General features: G+C 46.5%; 1 protein-coding gene across 21 annotated transcripts in view; it reads right to left on the bottom strand.

The window, feature by feature from the left end:
* The window catches only part of WWOX (WW domain containing oxidoreductase), a 907,382-nt gene that overhangs the window by 659,444 nt on the left and 229,660 nt on the right, over positions 1 to 18,278 (bottom strand). For all 21 annotated transcript variants that reach the window (XR_015145280.1, XR_015145282.1, XR_015145281.1 and 18 more), the window contains one exon: positions 16,830 to 16,918. Coding sequence is in view for 16 of the 21 variants with exons in the window: in XM_086350012.1 (XP_086206138.1) it covers positions 16,830 to 16,918 (89 nt within the window). In the remaining 5 variants the exon portion in view is untranslated. The remainder of the gene's footprint in view (positions 1 to 16,829; positions 16,919 to 18,278) is intronic.

Genomic DNA, 18,278 nt, shown 5'->3' with positions numbered 1-18,278 from the left:
ATAAGAGAAATAGGAACACATGAACTCAACATCAGCTCAGGCAGTCAGTGACCATCTAGCTGCTGCGCTGCTAAATGTTAGAGGACTAGCATACTTCAAGACAGTGAAGGACATCATCCAATATTAAAATAATTAACCCAGAATGGATTCTGCTGTCAAGATAACCTACCCACACTTTTTTAAGTTGGAAAAGAGGAAATAATCTGAACCAATCAGCAGGAAAAGAGCCGGGGGCAGGGTGTTTCCCCAGGGATCATCAGGAATTTTTCATTTCATGCACCATTTACAACTTCTTATAGTGAATTCCAGAAGATCAGTACACACACTTAACAGGAAATGGCAACACTCTTGTTTTTGTTGTTTCCTTAGGTTTCTGCCTCCTTTTCCTTATCTTGAATATATTTTCCCATCTTCACACATGCAATCCCAGAAGCACACTTTCACCCTCACTGATTCTAAAGTGGGGGGAGACATGTACAACAGGCATCACACACTGCTCTGCTCAGCTGTGTCTGACTCTACGACCCTGTGGACTATACACCATCAGGCTCCTCTGTCTGTGGGATTTCCTAGGCAAGAACACTGGAGTGGGTTTCCATTTCCTTCTCCAGGGGATCTTCCCAATCCAGGCATAGAACCTTCTGTGCTTCCTGCATTGCAGGCGGATTCTTTACTCTTGAGCCATAGGGGAAGCCCCATAGTCTCTTCAGAGAGGGCTTTCTAGGGGGAAAAAAAAATGCATCAATTGGATAATTATACCACCAATGGCACTTAATCCAATGTGTTTATTTCTACTTTTATCTCTCTTGCCCTGGGAGACTGACCTAAGAAAACACTGCTACAATTTATATCAGAGCGTGTTTTGCCTGTGGCCTCTTCTAGGAGTTTATGCCGTCAAGTTTTTATATTGAAGTCTTTAAGGGGAGGCATTATTTTGAGGTCGTTTTCCTCTGTGACCCACCGTTTCTCACACACAACATGGAAAAAGTCACCACAAAGACCAGAAACTCCTGATGGGCTGAGCCAGCATCTGGTCACCCCTGTACTCCAACACTCAGTACCGTGCCTGACACACCGGAAGGTTCCTGAAGTACAGAACCCTTCAAAAGTAGGTATTACCGTGAAAGCTCTCCGCATCTTTGTTCACACATATTAAGCTCACTGGCACTTGGTTTTAAAGCACTGAATGCATATAGCCAGTACTGTGTTTTTTTTAAACCCAAAGAGTCTCTCAATTAGCAAAATCCACAACACAATCATTTATGTACCATTTTCCTAATTCTTCTCCGATTTATGGAACACTTGCATGGACTATTTTTTAGTACACTGTAAACCAACTCATCTGTATTTCTCAGCCTTGTGCACTGCCAAAATACCAGCTAAGTCAGTTGCTTCTCTGGTTTGGGCTTTTAAACTTTGGTATGTGTTAAGATAAATACAGGATTGGCCATCTGAGATACGGCATCACCGACTCAGTGGACACGAGTCTGAGCAAGCTCCAGCGGATGGAGAGGGACAGGGTGGCCTGGGGTGCTGCGGTCCATGGGGTCGCAGAGAGCCGGACACGACTGAGCGACCGAACAAAAACAACAATCTCACATATGAGCGGTGCAATGTGAATTTTGGAAAACTCTGCTCTGTAGCTCACAGAGCTCACATGCAACAAGGCTGCCCAGCAGTGGGGGTTATTAAATGACACCTATTACTAAGAAAGCAGAATTACCCAGAAAACTGAGGGAAGGATTAGGGCCGGCAGTAAGTCACATGTTATGCCAATGGAGCACTGACTGACTCTTACAGCTGAGAACACTGTCTCCTCTACGACTTCTCTGTGGGGGGTCCTTACCGCCACAACACCCAGTGTCTGCTCATGCAGAGGGGGTCCCGGCATTTGTTGACAGCACCTCTTTGGTAGCTCAGCTGGTAAAGAATCAGCCTGCAATACGGAGGACCTGAGTTCGATCCTTGGGTTGGGAAGATCCCCAGGAGAAGGGAAAGGCTTACCCGCACCAGTATTCTGACCTGGAGAATTCCATGGACAGTACAGTCCATGGGGTCACAAGCAGCTGAACACAACTGAGTGACTTTCACTTTCACTAGTAAACTAACCACTGGGCATACTCTCCAAGTCAGATACATCCTTCTAAGAATTCTACTCAGCTGATAAGTGGGGGAAAGGCAACACAGAAGTAACTAGCCTTTCTGGAAACGCATTAGCATTCCTTCAAATTTAAAATATATTTTATGGACATGAATGCCATATTGAGCATTACAAAGTCATTATTTACAGACTTCTACAATATTGTGGAGGCATATATTCTGCTGATAAAAAAAAATCATGGGAATATTCATCTCTTATGTATTTATAGAAGAGATTCAGATACCAGGTGATGATTTCATTACCATTATGCAGACAGCTTATTTTAAAAATACCTTCTGCAGTTACAGTGAAGGGAGGAAGTGATATGGGGTGGCAGAGGTGGGCTTACATGGACAAAAGGAAAAAAAGAAAAAATTACCTGGGGAGTGTGCTGAAGCACGTGGTCAAGTCACTCAAACAATAAAAACGCCTCATGCATTTTGTACATCTCCATGCCAATGAGGGCTCTTTCCTCTGTTTTGCCTAGAGATATATGGAGCTGTAACAGAGTGCAGAAAGCCCCTGACAGCCGTGTGCTGCCATTCAGACCTGAAAGATTCCATGTTATGATAAAAATTAATGTACTCTGACACCCTCTGGGACTCCCTGGGCCCTGGGAGCAGCTAATGAAGAAATACAACCTTGCCAGGGAATAGCACCAGCGGCCCAGAGTCGAGGATTAATTCAGACGGGGTAGCTGTGTGGCCCCCTCTGTCATCGGCTGTAAAGCAAGTGGACTCTGGTGCCAAAGGGGAGCCAGCTCTGATTGGTTAGAATTATTCCCTGGGTCGCGGGAAGTCAAATCAACAAAGAGCTTTACAAAATAATTGAGCCCAAGTTGGATTCGGCCTGTTACTCTGTGCTAACGCTCTCTTCTTAAACCAGACGAGGGTCACTCAGCCTCTTGTTGGCCATGGAGGTGTGCTCTGGAAAACTTCTCCCCAGGAGACCTGCTTCCTTAGTGATTACCAGACCACTGGGCATGTCCCAGGGGACACGCGTTCAAGAGGGGCTCAGAAAGGGTCTTGGGAGGAATGCTGTTCCCCAAAGAGAGGTCTCACTGTCCCTGCTAGCCTACCTTCTGACACCTTCAGCCTCCGAATGTCACAGGATCTTCCCGGGGGGCGGGGGGGTCAGAATGAAGAAGTGACGCAGCCAGAAGGTGGATGTAACCCAAACGACCGTCCACTGGTGAACGCATAAACAAAGTGTGGTCTACCCATATGGTGGAGTACTACTCAGCCGTGAAGAAGAAAGACTGATGAACGCTGACTCAAAGAAGCCAGTCACAGAAAACAACACACTGCGTGATTCCTTCATATGAAATGTGCAGAGCAGGCAAAGTGGGAGAGACAGAAAGGTGAGTGGTCATCAAAGGCTGGAGGGGGTCGGGTGGCAGGAAGGAAGGGGAATGACGCTAAATGGTTCGGGGATGAGGTTTCTTTTTGAATGGGAACATACTGAAAACCACTGAACTATATACTTCAAAGCAGTGTGAAGTGTGTAAATTAAACATTAGTTAAAAATAAAGCCAGCTCCCTGAACTCTGAGAAGACTGCTCTACGTTCTCACGATGACTTAAGTGACCTCTGGCTTCTCCCTCCTCCCGCGCAGGGGCAGCTGTGATTCACAGCCCCCAGCCCGTCCACCCCTTTCCTACAGGTCCCTCATGGATGGAAACTGGGACTCAAGCTAGATAGAGTCAGTCCAGAGAAAATAAGGGTGCTTTTTTTTTTTTTTAGACAACTGCTAGGTTACACAAAGCTATGTGGTTTTAGTCTGTGACATTATTTCAGCCTATTAGAATTTTACCATGTCAAGTTGAATTTATTTCTCACCATGTGAATTTTAGCCATTTGTTAAAAGATTAGGTGGAAATTTTTTTTAAATCTGTTTCATTCCTTGACATATTATTCACTAAACTTTCTCTAACCTAAGGTATTATTTTGCTAATTTACTATCTCCACTAAATGACTGTGGAAAACCTTGGGGAATGAGACATTTTTTGAAAAATATTTAAAATATATATTTATATACATGCATATTTAATGTTTCTCATATAGAATGCTTATAATTCTATTGGAAGTAAAAAAAAACCAAAAGGTAGTATTCTAAAATATGGACAGTGGTGATAATAGAGGGGTAGTCACAGAGTATTCATGGATATCTATGTCATCTTAGATTTGCATTAAAATAATCTAGGAAGAAGGGGCTACAGACTGAACAAAACTAACTACATGCTGATATTTACAGAAGGTGGGTGAGACTTGGGAAGGCCCATTTTACCTCTTCTCTTTTTGTGTGTATTTAAAAATCTCCCGGGTAAAAATATTTCAAGAAATAAAGACAAACTAATAGAGAGCCAGGAAAATGTACAATTTTCATGTTCATATTTATGCTCATCCTTCTTTTCTCCTAATATTCTACAAGAGGCATGCACCATCTTGGTGGCCACAGAACTTGTGTAAAATAACATTTATATAGACTACCAAAAGAAATACCCCCAAAATAGCAAGAAGAAGTAGCTTTAACATCTGCCTAAAAAAAAAAAATCATAAAGACAGCTGAGTTGAGTTCAGTTGCTCAGTCGTGTCTGACTCTTTGCGACCCTGTGGACTGCAGCACGTTAAAACCAAACGGAAGGCCAATGTGACTGCATCAAGAACTATCCCACGTGAAAGGCAAGACAGGAAGCCACGGGCCAGCCCAGGGGGTACTGAATTGCAAGCCCATGCTTCCAACAGGACAGGGGAGGACGAGCTTTAAAGGAATCAGAAGTGGACCTGATGCAGAACTCCACTGAGCTTGGAAAACCCGCCCACAGAATGAGGGGAAAGGAATGTCAGCTTGGTCTGAGACACCTGAGCGCCAGACAAGCCTAAGGAGCCCAGGACTGAAATCTCTTTGGTGCCCAGGTCTTTAAAGGTCATAGCGAGCTCTTGGCTAAGATTAATGTGAAGTCTCCCCCCATATCGGGGAGGAGACACCACACAGGTCCTGCTTCCTACGTCAGAGCAGAGTCAGAAAAGTTTCAGAAATATTAGGAGAGTCATGGGCTGCAGCAGTGGTTCTGCTACTGGAAAGACCCGAGAGGAGCCTAGGGCACCACCACTCAAGACACAGACTGACCCAGGAAATGATGGTCAGGCGAAGGCTGGGCCTCCCTGACTCCCAGTCCAGTGCTCAGTCCCAGCCCACTGCTCAGCTACTCAGAGCAACACCACGCTTCCACGCCTATCAAGGAAGAAACCAAAGGTCTCTCCTGCCCACACCAAGAAGTGGATTCTCCTCTCCGTGGCTGTGATGGGCTCAGACGACAGGACAAAGCAACTGAAAAAAGAGCTTCTCTGACTAATAGAGATATTGTACGTTTAAAAACATTTTGACTACAATTACATAGATGCAAGCTTTACAAATAATACTTCGGGTCTTAACAGCGTTGCCTAGAGTCTGACCAAGAGATGAGAATTACGTGTCACTTTTCTGGAGGGTAACCTGATGTCACAGACCAGCGGTATTCAAAGATACTCATGTGCTTTGACCCGGGTGCTGCTCTTCCAAGAAGTGATCTTAAGAAAATAAGAGATCCAAAAAGAAGTACGTGCAGGCCAGCTTCAGAGTGCTTCCAACAGCGATAATGTATAGAAGCAACCTAGCATATGAGAATTTAAGACTGGTTAAATACTCTGACCTCTGTGCAGGGGATTACTGGATTCCACCTCGTCCCATATAGAGCCACTCTGGGAACACAGGGGCATGCTCTTGGGAGCCTGCTGAACTGAGACACCTAGGCACTGCTGTGCTTTTAGCCAGACACACTCTGCCGAGGTCCCCCTCCCAAACCTCTATCACTGCTGCACTCACACTTCTCGCACCCACTCCCGGTACCTCTGAGACCGCCTTCTTCTTCATTCCGTTTCTGCTTATCACTACTCCTTAATGTCAGCTCAAATGCCTGTTTGATTATGAGTCGGTGACTGAACGGTAACAACATTTGAAGCTTAGAAGGCAGACTGAAGAATTCTGCCGCTAATTGAGAGGCTCCGTGTGTATTTTTCATAATGACGAGATATTGAGGGCTTTCTCACAAAGTGAAGAAAACCAATGCCTCACAATATTAAGAACAGAGTGCAGTGACAAGCGGATCAACTGAAAATATCATCTTCCCCGGGGATCTTCAGCCGGCTGCCACAGTGCAGCACTGGTGATGTACTGCAAACATATATTCAAGTTTTTAGGCTGACGAGAGCTAGCTTCTCAACAATTTACTGGGGCTGGGAGGGAGAAGGGAGAAAGACGGGTCCCTGGTTATTAAAATGCAATTTCAGTGTGGTTTAAACAAAACTTCCCAACATGTCAATTATGTGAGAGGAGAATTCCAATGTGCCAATGGGGGTGGTTAGAAGGTATCAGGAGGAACACCGAGCTGGATTCGCCAGCCAAGCTGGAAAATACAATTTTAAACCACAGACACTGTGACACTTTTTTTTTTCTTCTGAGTCTTACATAATCCAAGAGTTCTCTGCGAGTCACCAGACATTAACCTTAACATCACGAGTTTCCTGTGTCCGTGCTTATACAGGTCTGAAAACAGCCTGGTCATGTGGCTCAAGCCCACACCTGGTTAGAAGGGCAGCTGTATTTTCTGTACCTGAAATAACTATTATGCAAAATTACTTCACAATTTGTTTCCCAAGATGTTCTAACATATAACCTCCATACCACCCAAGGAGATACCAAGGCAAGAACTTCAAATGGCTAAGAACTACTGCCTTAAAATCAAAGTTGAGGTCACCAGTGCAACAGTTGAGTTTCCACTTCTGGTTGCCCTTCCTTCCCTCCTTCCTTTCCTTTCCTCCCTCCCTCCCTCACCCTCGCCCACCCACCCATCCATCCACTCCCTTTCTGGAGCTTCTGCTATGGCAGTAAAGTTAACACCTGCAAAGGATGATGATAACAACGACAAACATCATGTTACGATCTGAAATGCATTAAATCTTTACTAGGTATTCAGGTACTACGTTTCACGAACACTTTGTTATTTAAACCTTTCAACCATCCTGCGGAGAAGGCAATGGCACCCCACTCCAGTACTCTTGCCTGGAAAATCCCATGGACAGAGGAGCCTGATGGGCTGCAGTCCATGGGGTCGCTGGGAGTCAGACACGACCGAGCGACTTCACTTTCACTTTTCACTTTCATGCATTGGAGGAGGAAATGGCAACCCACTCCAGTGTTCTTGCCTGGAGAATTCCAGGGACGGGGGAGCCTGGTGGGCTGTCATCTCTGGGGTCGCACAGAGTCAGACATGACTGAAGCGACTTAGCAGCAGCAACCATTCTGCAAGGGTACTACCGTCACCTCCCACTTTTACTGATGAAGAAACTGAGGATCAGAGAGATGAGGGAATGTGCCAAGGTCACCATGTTAGCAAGGTGTGGAACAGGGCCTCAGAGCTAAGACAAAGATGAATTAGCCAAGGTTTCTGCTTCTCTGGGGCTCAGTCTAACAAAGAAAAATCAATATAGAAAAAAGCATCCCAAAGTACTCCACGCCCGATGACTGGGGGTGTGGTCGATGCTCCCACAAGTGCCTGATCATTCCAATGACAGTGTGGACACAAGAGGAGGCGAAAAGCAAGGCTCCACAGAGAACACGACAGAATCAGCCAGCGAGCAGGTCAGGGGCAGGTGGGGGGCAGTGGCACAGGCCCTGAGTCAGGAGGCGGAACTGTAACCACCTGGCTTCCCGGGCGGCTCAGTGGTAAAGAACTTGCCTGCCACTGCAGGAGACGTGGGTTCGATCCCTGGGTCAGGAAGATCCCCTGGAGAAGGAAATGGCAACCCACTCCAGTATTCTTGCCTGAGAAATCCCATGGACGGAGGAGCCTGGCAGGCTATAGTCCATGGGGTCACAAAGAGCCGGACACGACTGAGAAGCTCAACAGCAAAGCGGAACACAGAGGCACAGGGCTGGGGCGATCTGATCAATAAATGCAGCAGCAGGATGGACCAGCCTCCAGAGGCCACCCAAGGGTCTTGCTTGCAGGAGTGGACCAGGGCTGGTTTGTGTTTGAGAGCGACAGCTCTGGCCGTTCAGATGTCTGAATTGCAAAGTGAGCCTCTGGTCACCTGCTGTCTCCCAGATCAGCGTCACTAGGAAAACAGGCAGGAGCCAAGGGGAAATGAACGCTGACACTTGGAGTAAAGGCAGAGACAACTGCTGCCACTTCCGCTTATACAGACTTCAGGGACAGACACCTTTTAGGCATTTGGGAGAAAAACCACCTGAACACTTAATTGAAGGGATGAACATCTCTTCTCGTGAGTGGTGTTTAACCTCTTTTACATGTATTTCAGCAACACAATTTCCTCTCGACGATAGGAAACTGGCTGGAAGGTGCATCCCCTTCAACCTTGAAGTGACCTTAACCACCTTCCCCGCAGGCAGGGACGGGCTGCCATCCATCCAAGGACAAAACTCCTTCAGAGACACCACGTGCTACATGACGCATTTCTGAATGAGACAGAGCTTTCTGATTTTCCAAACTACTATCAAAGCAGAATTCAGCAACAGGGCAGATTTTGGACTCAGCTCTAGTCTCACCATCTACTAGCTGGCATGAGCTGGGTCAAGATCTTTAATCTCTTCCCTGCTGATTTCTTGACCTATGAAATGTGGCTGAGCATCATATTAGGCTGAACCATAAGACACTGCCTTTCTTCTACAATTTTTGACCTACCCCATGAAGTCCTTGTGAGGATAAAATGGGATGGCAGACGAGTGCTTAGCTGTGTATGACACATAATAAACAGGTGATAAATATTAGCAATTACTATCTCCATCATCATTTTACAGTTCCAAGTCCCAAGCAGGGCTTCGGTGTCTTCATTATTTAAACAATACTTGCTTGTCTTAGTTGACCTGCTTTCCCGTATGGTGGCGTTTCCACAACTCAGCACAGCACACTGTTCTATTCGAACTCTTATCTCTTCTTTCAGCCTCTAAGGAACACAGAGTGCTATCTGCAGAGAACTGAAATGAACCATGCCCACAACACTGGCTATATATACTGATTTATCTGGACCAGACCTAACAAAATCCAAAACGGAATGTGACTCTCATAGTGAGGCAAGATGTTTTTCAAATGAGTTACATTTCAAGGGACAAAGGGATTCTAGTCCAAAGGTTAGCACCACAACCCCCAGACCAAATCCCAAATCCAACCCACTTCCTGTCTTTCTAAATAAAGTTTTATTGGAATCTGATCTTGCCCAATCATTTACACATTATCAGTAGCTACTTCCACATTACCGCGGTCTCACTCAACACTCAAGAGACACTCAACACTGTTGAGTGGCTGCTACAGAGACCATTTGGTTCATGAAGGGAAAAACATTGGTATAGCTATTCATTTATATAAATATTTATTTATCTGATTCTTTCTAGAAAAACTTTGCCAACTCATGCTCTGGTCCAGTGCTGTAAGTAATCAATGCTGAACACCAGCAACTAAGTTCATACTGTTTGCTGGTATTAAAGCCCTAACATCGGCTATGTATGCAGTGGTGGGCTGGAGGGTGAGGCCGGAGGCAACCACAGAGTAACTGCATGTACTCTCCAAAGCCGGGCTTTTATTCTTCCTGGAAGGGAAGGTTTTTTTGTGTGTCTTCAATTAACATACATCACTTAGACTTCCGGAAACATGATAGCGATGGCTGAACCTAGAATTCTGTTGGGAAATCAAAACTGTTTATTTTGCAAACATTGCTGTGGTTAATTCAAACACATTTTCATGTATTCCTTGGCAGTGATGACTTTTAATGATGGCAAAAAGGCTCACTGAATTTTTTTTTCCCTAACACATTTAATTGCAAAATGGCTCTTAATTAATTTAACAACCATTCTTCTTCGGTAAGGATGTGTTTTTGAAGATAGTCAGCACTGCGCAAAGTTATAAAAAAAAAAATCCTTATGCTTCACGACAATTTTAAAAGAGTGATAGGCACAGGAGAAGCGAGAGGGCAAATGGTTTAATTTCAACGTCTAGCTCAGTTCCTGGCACTGTTGTAAACACTAAATAATTAATGACATGAAGGGAAAAACTTTTAAAAATAAGCCAAAAGAGGAGGGGAGAAGAGGCGTGTGGAGTACTTTGGTATCTGACAATACAGAGGTTAATTATTTTTCCTGCGGCCCACTGTAATTCTCACTTATTCAAAGCAAGCTGCCCTTAAGGCCACTCAAATCATCCAGAAAGCTGCCCAAAACCAGGGGAAACAATAGCAGCAATGGCAAAGGAGACAGTCTACCCATTGGCTCCAAAAGAGAACTGGGAAGTACCCCCTCGAGTCCATGGCTTTGCGAAGAGTAACAAAGACCAGGGGGAAGAGGACACAGCAGCGGACTGAGTACTCTGTGGCAGTGCAGCATCACCATAGGAGCGGTATTTCTGCTCAGGGCTGGTCATGCATACAGTCTGTGGGCAACGTGAAGCTCGTGTCCTCTCTCGCCTTGGCTGCAAGGGATCTCAAAGCTCATTTCCAGGCCCAGTTTTTTAAAAAATACTTACTTATTGGCTGCACCAAGTCTTAGCTGTGACATGAGGATCTGTGATCTTTGCTGCAGCGTGCGGGACCCAGTTTCCTGATGAGGGCTCAAACCTGGGCCCCCTGCACTGGGAAGTGCAGTCTTAGCCACTGGACTACCAGGGAGTCCCCAGGTCCACTTCACCAATGGTTGTAAAGACTTCATGAGATCCCCACTTCCTCTACGATCACGTCTGACCAGTCCACTCTGATCCTCTTTTCCTGTTTTGACAGAAATCTGTCTTATGTCCATTGTATCATACTGGATACATTCGTGAAAACCTCTCGAGTCACTGAAGGATCCAGACGGGAACGCACACACTGTGCCGGCCACGGGCGCAGCACCGTGAGGCGCGTCTGCCTGCCTCGTGCGCGGCCTCCTCTTCTCAACAGGCCTGGCAAGTCTGTGCCGGGACCGGCTCGACATGCACCGTGGCCCTCGGACACACCCAGCCCGTTTTCTGCTTTTGGAAGTAAACTTTTACTGGGACACAGCCATGTTCACCCGTGTAAGTACTGTCCGCAGCTGCCCACTGACACAGATGACCTTACGGCCCGAGAAGTCGGAGGTGCTTCCTCTCTGGCTCTTCTCAGAAAAGCGTACTGACCCCTGTACTATACTCTCTGTGTTCGTATTTTTGTTTAATAAGGGACGACAGAACACCATCTGTTTCACAAATATTGTTTTAAAGAATTATGTAAGAACATTTGATGCCTAAAGAGTTAAGCTTCAGAAGGCAAAACATCTACTCTGGATGGAAGCCTTCTCTGATGTTTCTAGACACGTTAAATGCTTCATAGTATGGTTTTTTAATACCTCAAGGTGGAAAATGTAGGGGATGGGGAAAAATCAACTTGTAGACTTTGAAAAATTTTTCGTAAGACACCATAATTAAGATCTAGATTTAGAGAGTTTATTACAGCTAAAAAAAAAAAAAAAAATCTGCCTCTCTGTTTTTTTTTTCTTTTAGTTTTCAAACTGTTCAGAAAAGCAAAGCAACATGATACTCTGTTACAAAAACCAGAAATGGATTTCTCATGTTGAGCAAAAAGTAACAGAGATACATGGGCTAAAACCTTATTCTTAAAACCAAACTGAGAAGAAGAAAAGATTAAGCTGTAATTTACACATTGGTCTTACAGGGTAATTTAACCCTCAAAATTTGGGATTTATTTATAATTTATAGCCCACCCACTTCTGTAGAAGGACTGGAGACAGCAAAATTGGAAATAAGAATCCAAGAAAATTAAATCTGGGATTAGTACTTTCTGAAAGTCCTGAATTTTCAAGTTCTAAAAAGTGAAAATAAATAACTTTGTTAAGATTTCTCCCTCAAATGTATAAACAGTAAAGAGGAAACTGAAAAAGTATTCTTTGGATTTTTCTTTAAACACCACTATCCAATTTTTAAGTGAAAGTATTTTAAGTATTTTTAAGTGAAATAAAGCCTGATTTCCTTAAATTCTGCTGGAGACAGAAAGATGAAAAGAGAAAGTAGAGATCCATGACCAAAACAAAGTTCTAGAAATCTTTAGAATTGCAAGTGTTATTTTAAAATTATGTTATGATCAACTTCCATTAATTGCTATGATGAATCAAAGACCTTAGATGATATTATAAGAGCTAATTGGTAACTGAAAGCCAAGCAATAAATTTCCTATATTATATGCCATCACTGAAAGTTTTCAAATTTCAAAACTGGAATCCAGGTGTCCATTATTTCAGAAATATATAGAACTCAAACCATAAAACAGTATCTGATAAAGGAAATGCATATATATATATATATATATATATATATATATGTATTTACAGAAGTCTAGAAGCCCCTGAACTGTTGTTATAGGGCCTGTTCAAAATGAACGCTTTTTGGTAAATTAAGCAGTTAGTATCATGGATGAAACTGTGCAAAGGTATCCCAAACAATACCCTACTGGCTTCCAAGCCCACTACAGAAAATCCTGATGCTCGGTCGGAATCATCAGCAAGGGTCCGAGCTCTTCGCATTTTGATGGAGGCCCTGACCAGTCAGGCAGCAGGAGCACGGAGGCTGGCTGCTTTCCGGGACTGCGGTTTCAACAAAAATATCCTGAAAAACTCAAGATTGGCTGGGACTTACCACAGGCTTCGGTTTGGAACTTTCCAGTAATGCCCCAAAATAATCGGACCTGAGACACACTGGCCGACCACTACCACCACTGACGCTGGGGAGAAGTGCCCCTGGGAGCACTGAGGCCCCCTGGGCTGACCACCCAGAAGAAGGAGTGGAGGGGGCCAGGAGGAATGGGGGGTGAAGGGGAGCGGGCAGACAGACAGACTGCGTGGGCGCAGGGATGCATTGGTTGGGGCGTGCAGAGCCTTACAAAAACTGGCTTGAAGACAACACCACCACCTACCGAGCATTCTTGCCAAACAAAAATTAAACAGGAATCTGACTGAGCCTTCAGCCTTGGCTACCATTTCACAGGAAACAGAGAAGACAAAAGAACCAGCTGAATGACACCACCGGGGTGCAGTCAGTGAAACACAGACCACAGAAAACTCTAGAGGACACACCTGCCCTTGAAACACATATGCCGCACTAAATAAAGAGAAATTTAGAAGCTGGAGAAAAACATACAGGCTAAGATGCATTGACCTGATTTGGTTTCTGATTTAAGTAAACTGAGAGAACAGAATACTCATTGCCTTGAATGGTGTTCAGCCCCTAAATTTCTGAGTAACTCGGTCCTCAGTAATTCCTACCAACCACCTCAAGGGCGAGGTGGAACAAGAAGAGGGGTCGCTGTGGATTCAGACAGACTCGGGTTCCAATGCGGGATCTGCCACTTGCTAAAGTCAGGAAAGAGAGTTGGCCTCTCGGTGAGAAGCTGGAGCCTTTCCACTGGGAAACAAAGATAAAATGAGTCATGCCTGGGGATGACTGTAAGGAATTAGAGCGAGGACATGGGCTTAAGTGCTGAGCGTGTTGCCTTGCATGGGATAAACAAACGTCAGGAAGGAATTATGATTTGCATAATCACTGTTAGCAGGGCTCATTCTGAAAAGGCTCAGTCCCCACCCCATGCCACCACACACCCCCCAAAAAAACATAAAGAAGAAGAATATCCAAGAAGAGGCTGAATCCACATGCCCTCCTGGTGGAAGGAGACTGGCTCATCTGTACCATGAGCTGCATCTCCCAAAGAGGTTCGCATTTACACCCGTTTCTACCTTTTCCAGGCTCAGACCTCACACACTGCTGCCTGCCCTGGCGTGGCAAGACCACCGGGCTGGGGCAGGACCCGAGGGGACACACACAGTAAAAAGCGCCCGCACGGACGCCCGGCCTGCCCGCAGACGGGACTCGGCACGCGTCCACGTGGCACTTCAGTGGACGGGTTCTTCCTCTCCTCAGTCCAAGGGCGCAGAAAGGAGTGGGTCCAGCATGGGCAGCCTCTCCTTCGTTTGCCATTATGTTTACACACAAGGAGATCTTAACGTCGAAAGACGGGAGCTGAAGATAAGAAGAGAGCGACATGTGTTTTTCTGGCAGTTCAGTCACTGACACTTGAACTCGCTTCTGACAATTCTCAGAATCCACAGACCTGTGAGTGCTGAACTGTCATCTGCCCGGCCGGGGAAGACTTCGCCCTGCTGGTCTTGCAAAGGGAAAGTCGTATGGGATTTTCAAGCTGATTTCTCTAAATCCATGTAAAATACTGGACCCTAGAAAGACTGATGAAAGGAGGTTCGTGGCATGGGGTTGGCTAACAGGAAAACTGCTTTTGTTTCTGAACCAAGAAGTACAGAAATTCAGAATTCATTTGCTAAAATCCAGAATTAGGGCAGAATGGGCGACCGCTTTTCTCCAAGAGTTTGGGCTTGGTGATCACAGAAGGCAGTTGGCTTTGATGATTTCTGAACTACTTAATAGTTAAAAACGAATGGTCCCATTAAGACTTGGAAGGCAGTCCTCTTATGTAACAGTTGGCTGTCCTTGGCTAAACGCCTCCTTCCAGTGAGCTCTGACACCAGGACTGGAGGGAGAGTGAAGAGGCGGTGCGTCTCAGCTCCCACAAGAGTGGCATGGTGTCGGGGAGCAAGCGGAGAGTCAAAGCGGATGAAGTGCTGCCTCTGCCACCAACCTGCCAAGGCACCCTGCGAAAGTCACTCACTGTCTCGGATCTCGGTTTCTGGCCCATTGAGAACAACAGACAGTGCAGCAAAGTGGTTTGGCAGGCGGGCTGCCCAGGCGTGCCCGGCCCCAGCGCCCCTGCTGGCTGGCCGCATGCCCTCGGATAACTCACCCTCTCTGGTCTCGTTTTCCTCAGCTGCGTAATAGACAGGGTGGCAGCACTCACCCTAAGGCCTGCTTGGAGACTTACGTCAGGAAAGCACACAAAGGGCACTGGGTGTGGGGCTCCTAATGAGCTCTCGAGAAACGAGCTGTCACTGCTGCTACGGCTGATACTGTTATTGCTGTTCTCTTCCAAACAACCGCAGAAATACTAGGCCGAGGAGTAGGCTGCCAGCAGTTAAACACCGCCTGCTTGCTGGCAGCACACACAACGGCTTGGGTGAGCTTAACTAGGCCTCCACCAGCCACCACTCTCTTTCCAGAGCCGAGGAGAGAGCCTGGGGCTTTGGAGGCATGTGTTAAATGCGTGTTAAGTGAAGAAGCAAGCGGATAAATGAATCATGAACGGAGGACAGGGCAAATGTTTAAAGAGCTACAGCTCTGTCTTGATGTGAGGTTCTCTGGGAGCTCTGGCGAGGGCTGGCAGCTACCAATCCCTGCCAAGAGGGCACACAGTGGGGCTCGCCTAGGTCCGCTGGCCTGGGGACGATGCCCAGCTAGCTATCACTGGAGCACAGGGCAGGCCCCTGGGGTGGGGGTGGGGGGCAGTGCAGATCTCACTAAAGACTCTGACTTGACATTCAATCTCAAGGACTCAGCCTTGCTCCAGAAAGGGCTTTAGAGGACAGACTTCTCAACGGCCTAAAAGAACGAGTGAGAAAACAAAAGGAGAGAGAAGAATCGGCCACTGGACAGCACTGAAGAGTCGGGCCAACGGCACGCCATCGGAGCATCTGGGCTTAGACACCTCCCCTCCCATCCATCATCTCCGCAGAGAACTGTTAAAACCAGCAACCCCGACGGAGGCCAACCCTGAGACCGCTTGTCACTGATCAGCCTGCTCCAAACTCGGGGACTCTGGTGCCGACTACGGAATTATTTTACCCTTGGCACCACGTGTACTATTATTAACTTAATCTTTGTGTTTAAATCAACTCACTGGAAAAGAAAAATTAAACGAAGTGATTTGTTAAAGAAATTTAAACCGCTATGTTAAATGAGAAACCAGTATTGCTTGCCCTAAAAAAAAAAAAAAAAAAAATCAGAGGGAACTGTAAAAATAAACACTTGGAAACAAAATATCGTAATGAAAAGGAAGCTAACCACCAGCGCTCTCCTCAGTTCTGGCTTTAAGAGCTGCTTGCTCTCTGTTAGGAAAGGCGGTTGGTAAGGGATGGCCAAAAAAAAAATCTGCCAGTCCTCAGCAAAGGCTCCCTCCTACAGGCATTTTTCAAAGTCTGAGAAAGAATGGAAAAACAGAAGTTCTCAGATGTGAGCCCACGCTTTTGGAACCGTGTCCACGTGCCACGTAAAACCATCGCAGGTTTGCGAAACAGTAAAACTTTCTTCCCGTGCTCTGAGGTTCAGCCCCCTTGTGGAACTAGAGAACTGACCTGATCTCTTCCTAAATGCAATTAAAATAGAACTTCTCCTCGATTCTGGGAGGCGCCTTGAAGATGTCTGCGATCAGGATGCAGCCTACAGTCAGCTGGCTTTTATGAGGTCGCTTTTTACTGATGCTTAGTAGGATCTTTTTGTTGTTTTCTGGGAGGCTGTTGTGAGATTGATGACACGTCTCATAATGAGGGGGGCTCAGAGTCAAAGAAATACGGTACACCTCGACCGGGCCAGTATAAATGAGCCTCCTGTTTGGACGCCAAGACGGCACAATAGCCTTCCGTCTTCCCGGTTGTGTTCATCTGATAAAGACATTACAATGGCGAGATATTATGATCTATAACCCCCCGCTGGAACACTCACACATTCTTGGCCTTGAACGCCTGAGCAAAATGCTGCACGCTACGGAGCAGAGCGAGGTCCAGGGTCATTGCTTCTACCTTGGCTTTGTGCTGGAATGAGAGAAAATAAAAAGAAATGATAAATAACAGCAAGTTTAGTTCATGGTATCAAGTTACAGTAAATGTGTTATGGAACATGTCGGAATTCCCCTGTTTAATATTAGACGCCCAGAGAGAATATAAATCATCAGAATGAATAGAAGAACGGGGCTTTTTACTGCCAAGTTTAGGGAGGATGGGAGGCTGGGACTCTGCTAAAACTCCAGGCTGAGGGGCTGTACTGTTTGACTCAGCACCCGAAACAGGATCCACAGGGTCCGAGGGCTCACGTGTCTCCTCTCTAAGTGACTCCTAAAGGAAACTATAACGACAGGGGTACTCCAGGATGGAGCCCGCCTCCTGCAGGAACATCCGAGGCCACGTGGGAATCTCAAAAGCTGCCATCTGGGCTCTGAAACCACTCCACTAAGCCTGCCTCAAAAATGAAACACAAGGCGTGGACAGAAAGTACAAAGGCAGGCAAAGCTCGGTAACACCAACGGAGCCCGACAGCTCCGCACGCCCCTGCTTTAGAAACGCAGACGAGCCGGGTTAGAGAGCCCTGGTTTAGAGACCCTGTGAGCTCTGCGGACGTGAGGCACACGTGGGTCACGATAACGATGCTCCTGCTGTCTAACCCCGGGTGACGGTGGGTGGGCACTCACAGGCATCATCACGTGTCACCCCCAGGACAACTGAAGGATCCCTTGTATTTGGCCTGTTTTACACTGTGGCATCTTATAAGAGACTGAATACAGAGCTAAGAAGTGTGGATGGTGAGACCTCAAGCCAGTCTGACACTGAAGCCCAAACTCCCTCCTGGAGCCACACCGGAAGCGCTCCACAGTCACTGAAGCCGCCCCACCCCACTGCACGGCCCCCAGCACAGTTCCAGAAAGACCATGCCTTTCAAACAGGCCCTGTGTTTACCAGGCCCTCCCGATTTTTAAGTCTGCCTGGACTCTGCTGTGTTGGCTGAAATGCTATGACTTTTTAGATCTCTCTCCTCAGAACAGACGGCCAGGCTACCTGCCTGTTCAGGTAAGTGGATTCCCATAAGACAAGCAGTGAACTTGGGAATCCTTGTCTAGACTGCGATGCTGAAGTAAGACTAGCGAGAATGACACGGTGCTCGGATGCTCTGAAGGGGATGCCCGTGGCTCAGTGGAGGGCACCCTCCCCCTGGACGGACACACAGGCTGTGTTGAGACGCTTAGTGTGTCTGCAGAAGTCCACCTCGGCCACCAACGCCCTGGACTGCGACCCGAGGCCCAGGCCGTGGACAGTGAACACCAGGCCAATGCAGCTGGAATGCACACAGACTCTGGGCCACCTAAGCTTTCTGAGCCTCAGTTTCCTCACTTGTAAATGA

Source organism: Bos grunniens, chromosome 18 (genome assembly GCF_055505025.1).
Source record: "Bos grunniens cultivar Pamir isolate PY7600 chromosome 18, Bosgru_T2T1.0, whole genome shotgun sequence".
Lineage (NCBI taxonomy): Eukaryota > Metazoa > Chordata > Mammalia > Artiodactyla > Bovidae > Bos > Bos grunniens.
The sequence above is the reverse complement of the archived record's forward strand: the minus strand, read 5'-3'. Positions and strand labels throughout refer to the sequence as shown.